This window comes from Epinephelus fuscoguttatus, linkage group LG2, assembly GCF_011397635.1.
Source record: "Epinephelus fuscoguttatus linkage group LG2, E.fuscoguttatus.final_Chr_v1".
In the NCBI taxonomy this organism is placed as follows: Eukaryota; Metazoa; Chordata; class Actinopteri; order Perciformes; family Serranidae; genus Epinephelus; species Epinephelus fuscoguttatus.
Window position 1 is genome coordinate 33,481,585 of NC_064753.1, and position 8,518 is coordinate 33,490,102.

General features: G+C 38.5%; 1 protein-coding gene across 1 annotated transcript; it reads right to left on the reverse strand.

Moving 5' to 3' along the window:
• Window positions 1-345: 345 nt before the first annotated feature.
• psmd14 (proteasome 26S subunit, non-ATPase 14) lies at window positions 346-4,587 on the reverse strand. The gene is made up of 11 exons (XM_049562545.1): window positions 4,455-4,587; window positions 3,433-3,488; window positions 3,039-3,110; window positions 2,812-2,931; window positions 2,556-2,626; window positions 2,184-2,334; window positions 1,947-2,054; window positions 1,651-1,725; window positions 1,435-1,560; window positions 740-802; window positions 346-522 (listed from the first exon to the last, which is right to left on the reverse strand). The coding sequence occupies exons 2-11, from the start codon at window positions 3,478-3,480 to the stop codon at window positions 424-426; spliced, it is 933 nt and encodes a 310-aa protein (XP_049418502.1). The 5' UTR covers window positions 3,481-3,488; window positions 4,455-4,587; the 3' UTR covers window positions 346-423.
• Between the last annotated feature and the right edge of the window lie 3,931 nt (window positions 4,588-8,518).

Genomic DNA, 8,518 nt, shown 5'->3' on the forward strand with positions numbered 1-8,518 from the left:
GTGTGTTCATGTTCTTGAAATGACTTCACCTTCAACTACAACGAACAAGACTGTATGAGAATTAATTACATGTTGTGATTCAGTGTGCTCCATTTTAAACACTGTAACATGCAACTATTGCACCATCCAGTGGTTAGGGTGGGTATTACAGAGATATACCACGAAGCACACATATCCATGGATGCCGCTTTCTGTTCCACCTTCAAATAAGTTGTCCTACATTATATTTTAATTTAATCAGAACAAAGGAGTATGGCTGTTCTTTTTCTTAGTGCAAAATTATGTAGTTTCCCCCCTTGTTACAAATAGTGGTAATAGTAAAGTAAGGTACCACCCATGCTAGTGTCTTCATTTCATACATACATTTATTTTATATAAAAGAAAACAAGGGTTGCAATATTAACAGTTATACACACAGGCCCGTCACTGGAAAACTACGGTATCCAACATGGCAGCTAGGCACTGAACAATGTTGGATGTCATTAAAACGTCTACGTGCTCCTCCAAGTGCCTCTTGGGATCCTGCAAGGAGGAGGACAGAAAATTAGAGAAGGCACCAAATAAACATCAACAATGAGATGTCATGAAGATGTTTTAAACAAATACAGTTTGTGCTTGGACAAATCTTCGGTTTCAACAAACACTGACCTTGTAGCAATTTGTCAATTACTTAAAAATATACATTAGATACAAATATACATTACATGTTTTTATCTGAAGTTTGAAATTTCATAATTACCTGTTTTCCAACGTTCTTGATTGCCAGCTGCTCTGGGGTCATTTTGTCCTCCTCTTCAACAGCCTGAGATGGAAACACGATACTGTCTTAATATTGCAGGGGAGCACCGCAATTATTTTTTGGGGTGTTTTACCCCTTTACTGATAGGGCAGCTTTAGATTGACAGGAAAGGTAGGAGGGGGGATGACATGCAGCAGTGGGTCACAGGTCAGAGTCAAACCTAAGCTGCTGCAGTGGACTTAGGTGGCACACACTCCACCAGGTGAGCTAGAGGTCACCCTCATATCAAACTATTTGCAGTTTTTACTCTAAGAAAATACTGTGTTTCATTTTTTAGGCTTTGCAAGACCTTCCAAATCCTGAATAAGGGAAATACAGCATGCGTGTGAGCACCAGCACTTGTGTGATGGGAGTCTTCAAGTATCAAAAAACTCCAACAGTCACACAGCAAAAAGTAGCTCAGTGATTTATCTGACTGCTGCACTGGCAGTCAAAAGTTGAATTACAAGACAGATCAGTGGTTTGTTGGTTACAACACCATCTTTTAATCTCTGTTTTAACAGAGTTTTTTTAAAGTCAGGTTTTTAAAGATCATTAATATGTACATAAACATTTTAAATCACATTTATTATAATCATGACAAACCAGCCCTTGGGAGTTTAGAAAGATTGTCGGATGAGGTTTAAAAGGTGTACCTTGTTGTAGTTCTTAGCCAGCTCCAGCATTTCCTTGACGATGGTCTCATTGAGCTTGCAGTGCTCGCTGTAGTCCTGCAGGGTCAGGCCCTCCATCCAGCTCTTCTTGTGCAGGTTCAACAGCATCTGAGGAATAATACGAGTTATGTTTTTCATGCTCTACTGAAAGAGAAAACACCCCAAATAAAACAATTTGTGATAAATGTATCCTCAAACCTTTTGCTCCAGCTCATTTTTCCTGTAATTGATAGTGATGGAGTAGTAGTGTCTGTTAAGTCCATGAATCAGAGCCTGAAAACATGAGAAACCTTAAGTTAAGTATATGAATCAATAACACGCATAAGCTCTGACTGCTGAGAGAAACATCCCAAACATTAGTATTAATATTCCAGTACTTTATTGCGATTCAATCTTGTTGGGATCTTTCACAGTAACAGAGGATTCACGCTGGTTCAGAGGTGGAGACACCACTTTACCATCTCTAGGTGATGGTACTGTGTAAAATGAGTTACCTGGATTGAGGGCTTGTTCAGATGACCCAGGTTGGATGTGGTTTGTCTTGGTTCATGACCCAACACCATCATGTTGGCGTTGATCAATCTGAAGGCATCAATAACAACCTGAAGAGGACAGAGGCCGCACATGAAACCAGTTTATTGAATAGTACTAAATTCTAATTCTTGTATAATGCCTCCAAAATAAGAGACACTGAGGAACAAGGTCCAACTGCAGCAGCTTTACATCTTTACCTTTCCTTTGACACTCTGAATAGGATCAACCACCACTGCTACAGCTCGCTCTGAGAGGGCCTCAAAACTCTGCTGTGTGTTGATGTCCACGCCAGACAACCAACAGCCAAAACCAGGGTGACTGTGGTACCACCCCACCACCATCTCTGGTCTGATGAGCAACATGGGAGGAGGACAGAAAGCATGGTTAGGAGGTGTTACAATTAAAAAAAAAAAGATTTATAGAGTCATTTCATCATCAAAGTGACATTTCATAAAACTGCTCAGGCCTACACTTATACTTAAGTTGTTACTTAACTTGGTCAACGTAGGCAAACACTGACCATGCATTTTTCTAAATAGTGTGACTGTAGATATATTTCAAAGTTTTACCTGCCAGTCTGTTTCAGCATGTCCAACATCTTGGCCTGGAACACAGGGTCCACTGCTTCAACACTCACACCCTGTGAGGTAGAAAATTGTCATTTAGTGACAAAGAGCAAAGGCAAAAAAAAGCACCATATACTTATTGTGTATGATGCCTTCTTCCTACAAGGCATTTACTACCCAAATAAATAAACAAACAATAAGTCTGCTTAATTAGTTATGTTATGAGGGCATCATCTTGATTTTAGGGGGAAATACATACTGTTCCTGACTGGGGCATGGCAAACACATCAATCACTCGCACTGTGTAGTCATCAACAAATTCTCCCAGCATCAATCCCATGACCTCCATTGGTACACCAGCACGCCCGTGCTTCAACATCTAATGACAAACAAATATACGAGAGGGAAGTGTTATTTTAAACGTAAAAAAAAAAAACAAAACAGACTGCATAAAAAAAATGTTTGGTCCAGATGATGTGTGATTACCTTGAGCAGAGCCAGAGAGGAGATGTACACCTGCTCTGCTGTGTCCACAGCAGGTGCATCTGTTGGAGGGCCCTGAGAAGTCAAAGCAGGGTTTATTTATCAGATGAGGCCTTTTAAATACAGCAGCTGCTCAGATTAAGTGCTAAAAGCCACATATTTAACAATTTTATACATATAAGCATTGATACATTTAAGTTTAAATGTTAATTTAGGATAGAAACGTTGAAAATTGTTTCATTTAGGTGAAGGTTAAAGATGGGTGGCTTTGGTATGAATAATGCTAGGATAAGAATCTGGAAGGGACTTTAATTTCTACTTCTACTTCTTGTGTTAGAAACCACGAGAAACCTTTGTTTATGTTCTTTATCGGTGGACAATTCAAACTTTGTGTTACCTGGCCAAGCCCTGGCATTCCTCCTCCAAGTCTCAGCAGCCGATCCATTTCAAGATCTGATGAACAAAAACAATAATTAATTAGTCTTCAAACTGCACAGCTGACCCACAACATGTATAATTATCAGATATCAGAGAGTAACGTTAACAAAGTCCTTTATCATATAAGATACAACTAATCCTTAAAGCATGTACGACAAAGTGCAGAGTTTTCAAAATGCAAATAGCACAAGTAGTCACATTTCTTAATAAAAACTGTGTATGTAGCGTAATAAATCTTAAGGTTGTGTTCTTTAAATGGGTATGTGCTGGGGTTAGCTTGGATTTCTCTCTACAGATAGACTTGACAGGTGTGTTGACCTCGAATAGGCTTTTTGCCTCAAAATATTAAAGGTAGCATATAGTTACAAGGGTACATATTTTAGATGACCCTGTGACTTATAACTGATGTACATTAGCTCAGCTTTGGCTTTAAGCTTGTGTTTCATCAACGTTACATCAACAAAAAGGGTCGACTGGCCTATTCCTGTGTTGAAATTATGACCTAAATGACTGAGAGTTTCATTGTCTGTGTTTTACTCATGTTATACTTTGAGTATTTTAAGGCCTGATGCTGTTGAGCTCAATTTACGACTTTATTGGTGCATCTGGGGACGCGAATAAATAATGTTAAGTTAATGATGATAGCAACCACATCGCTAGTTAGCGTTAGTTAGCTAATTTTCCCATAGTCACGCAAACACAGCAATAAAGAGTCGGATAAACACACATTAGTCTTGGATTCAGATCTTATTATTCGTGTTTTAACCACAAAACAAGCAAGTTTAGCATAAAGTGACATGAAATTGCTAGATTCGTTAACTAACAGTCAACGGAACTGAAAGCGTTAGCTTGCTGTTAGCATCTAAAGCTAAGCCTCTGTCACCTCGCACAGCAAAAGCCGTAAGAAATTATAAAGTCTGACTCCATCTCACCGTGTTTTATGAATGTTGCTGACAGTGTTGAAGCTGTAAGTCCACTTACCTGTTGTCAAATCTTGCGGTTGTTCAGAAAAGTCTGTGTTTCTATGTTCAGCGGAGTCAAACTACCTGGCTACAATGAATCAGCCAGAATTGTCTCTTTGCTTTTTTTTTTTTTTTTTTTTAGACTCAGACAGAAAAACTGCTTCCGTCGCACTGATGACGTATTTTGTTGGCGCCCGATTGGCAACTGCAGAAACAAGACACAAGGGGACGCCACAGTTACCACATTTCATACTTTTACTACTGTTGCTACTGGCCTACAACTAATACTACGACTAACAGTACTTCTGCCAGTAACAATAATAATAATAATAATAATAAATGTAGCTGATGTAGCTGTGACATACATTTAACAATTTACTGCATATAAATAGTATACTTATAAAAATACAGTAGGACCTGTCTAGGTTACTTTCTCTGCACACTGCATATTCTTTTTTGATTCTAATACTCTGAGCCGTCTCACATCCAGAATATATATATATATATATATTTTAAATTCCTGCTTAGCTTTTTCATTTTCAGTTGTTAGCCAGTGTTGCAGGCTAAATATCTTTAAATAGTATTTTATTTATCCATATATATTTATTGTATTTTTTTCTGTTCTATATTTCTGTTCGTTTTTTATGCACCAAAATATCAAAGCAAATTCCTTATATGTAAAAACATACTTGGCAGTAATAGCCTACTGATTCTGTTCTAAATTACAGTAAGATAATACCAAAATCATTCACACTTTCCAAATTCATTTTGAAATTAGGAAGGATGATTAACTTTCTAAAACAATCTAAAATATAACTGGTTTACATTTCCTTTCCTATGTACATTTGATTTTGGCGTCTTATTGATCATCTTCTTTTATATTTATATATAGCCTATTTTTGTTTTATTTGCACTGCATTTACTTTTATACTTTGAACTGCAACTGCTGAACAAATATTTCCCTCTATTTCATATTACTGGTTCTTCTGTGTTCTCTAGTTCTCCACAAATAGAAGCCTTTACATGTGTAAGTTCAAGGAAGCCCACAGTTTCATTTCATTAAGCTGTGAAACGTTTGCAGTCTTGACATTTGGGATATTATACATGGATAATGTTTTATAAGAAGTTAAAATGCTTTTAAATGGCAAGTAAAACCGTGCTGTTTTGGTCAAACATGCTTTAATCTTTGTACCTATATTAAGACTAGCTGTAAGAATAAAGTGAAAACATCATTACATGCAGTATAGGCTGTATAGCTACTACACATAAAGTGTTGTCATTTTGAAATTATAGCTGTTTGTCAATGGATTGTTAAGGAGACTGGTGGTAAAACTAACATTAGACGTAACTGGAATGTTTAAGTCTATATTTCTAGTTAATTAGAAATACATTTTCACATTAAATAGAATGTCAGTATGCACCATGACCCTGCCTTCCAACACATGGATCACTGTCATCTTGATTGAAAAAAAACCCAGCCCTGATATGATCTACAGCTTCTCTCTTTGAATACCAAAAAGAATGAGAACGGCTGTGATGTTTGTGTGGTTTCTCATATTTCAGCATGCAAGCATTTCATTATTCCCTGAGGAGCCACAAACTCTAAGCCAAACCACACCATCACTGGGTTTATGAAAATGCTCTTCTGTTTGGCTTCGTGTGTTCCAGCAAAGACAGCTGCCAATCCAGAACAACTTGTACAGACTCATCCAGCAGTGTAACTGATTACCACACCGCCTGGCCAGACAGGTCAGCTGGAATGAAGAGATCCGAAACTCAGAATTTAGAAATTCCCTAATTCCTCAGCGGATGAGGAAGGGGCAGATAATTCCTCCACATTCCTCAGTCCCTCCCTCTCCACACCCACAGGACCTCCCAGGCACCCAGCAGTCGTAACCAGGATGTGCTTCTTGGTGATGGGTTTAACTAGTTTATACGGCCTTTGAGATCCAGTCTGAGTTAACCTAATATCAGTAATCTATATATTACTGCTAAGGTATCTAATCTCTGGTGGATTATTGCACATCCATTATTCAAGGATCTGATGTAACGACTTGATCAGAGTCGAGACAATGCAGGAAACAAGCTGTCATTATTTTTCCTTCAAAGTGCACCGAGTTTATTGTTTCCTGGGTCATTATTGCTGACAGGGTAATCTCATTGAATTCAGCTCTGCGTGTGATTGGTTGATAGCTTCCCAGTGGTTCAATGTGAAACCTACTCATTTTGTTGCTTTAAATGGAGAGGCAGCTTTTTGATAAATTACCCAGACAAACAATGGACAGATAGATACATAAACCAAAGGCTACAGATCAATTGACCCATGGATGTTTAATTAATTTGAAGCACAGCAGGTTAGGGGTACAAACAGATGCAGGATACGCAGCTTTAATGGGTGATATTTGCATTTAAATCCTTTTCAAAATCTCACCTGTTACAGAAAAGGCACCTTACAATACATTTGATCTGACTCATTTATTAATCAATAACCGACAAACTGAACAAGCACAGGAAATGAGCCATATACTCAGAGACCACTGCAGCTGATTATTCAGATAGGAATGATTGGACTTTTCAAGGAACATCAGAAGTAGCTTGTAACACGACACCAGCATGAAACCTTAATCCTCCCAGCAGAGGAAATAAGGGAGAGAAATTTGATGCTTTAAGAGCTTCCCTGCACCCTGATGGGATTTGGATTTAGCTTCGCTTTATAAATCTCCAGCAGGATGGCTGCTAGTGGCAAACACTGCTTTGTGCCCTCAAGTGTCCGCATGTGAATATAAAATGAGTTTAATTAGATAAAAAAGGGAAAGGCAAATACCTAGACAGCTGAAAAGTCCAACATCTCTGGGGCCACGTATGTGTAGCATAAGACTGAAGTTTCTCTGCTGCATCTGATCTGTAGCTGTGTGAATGAACATGAAAAATGTTAATAGCAGTTTTAACACATGCCATATACTACAAGGGAAAGTCTGTGTTTTGATTCACATGGTTTCACATCATCCCCCTTCTGTTCTTTCATTTCCTGTCATCCCTTTACCATCTATTTTTAAATAAAGGCCAACATGCCCCCAAAATACTTAAAAAATCATGCTCACTTTTCTAGACATGATCTTTCATTTTAGTGGCTTTAAATTTGGAAAAATAATCACACTTAGTGAAATATTGAAACTCAAGACTCGATGTTTTTTCTACAGCTGCATTCTTCCATCAGACTAAAATGTTCTTTGTGACCTGTGTATTTATTTAGACACATTTCCAAAATTCAGTAAACATATTTGGCAATTCTGGAATTATGGCAGTGTGGTGGTGCAGTGGTTAGTAGTGTTGACTCACAGCAAGAGGGTTCCTAGTTCGAACTCGCAGTGGGGGGTTTGAGTTTGCATGTTTTCCCTGTGTCAGTGTGGGTTTTCTCCAGGTACTTCGGCTTCCTCCCACAATCTAAAGATATGTATGTCAGAGTAATTGGTGACTCTAAATTGGCTGTATGTGTGAATGTGCATCTTGGCCATCGCCGTCTTTGGAGCCAGAGGTGACCATATTTTCACAAGAGGGTGAAGCTGTGGATGAACAAGGGCTGGATTTGTCTCATAGACTGTTGTGACCAAGCAGTTACCTCCATAGGCTAAAAATAAAATGAAGCCAACACAATAGTACAGAAAACTGCAGTTCTTCGACCGGCCATTTGAGGCATGCTCCAAACGTGAGTCAGTCCCCATAGACCCCCATGTTAAATGCCCAACTTTAAAGCAAAAATAAACATGTTTACAGCCTGGTACAAAAATGGTTTTGGTCTCTATGGCTAATTTTCCCCTTCATGACAACTGAAGGGGGGTGAATTTGAACTGTTTTTGTTTTTTGTTTGTTTGTGTCAGGCTGTGAACACATTTATTTCTGCTGGTGAGTTGGACGTTTTAACATGGGGGTCTATGGGGACTGACTCGCTTTTGGAGCCAACCCCAAGTGGCCTTTAGAGGAACTGCAGTTTTTGGCACATTGGCTCCATCTTTAAGCTTCAGAGGTTGTTCCTTGATATTTTCCCCCAAAAAATGCATACAATCAGGGTAATAGCAAAGATTT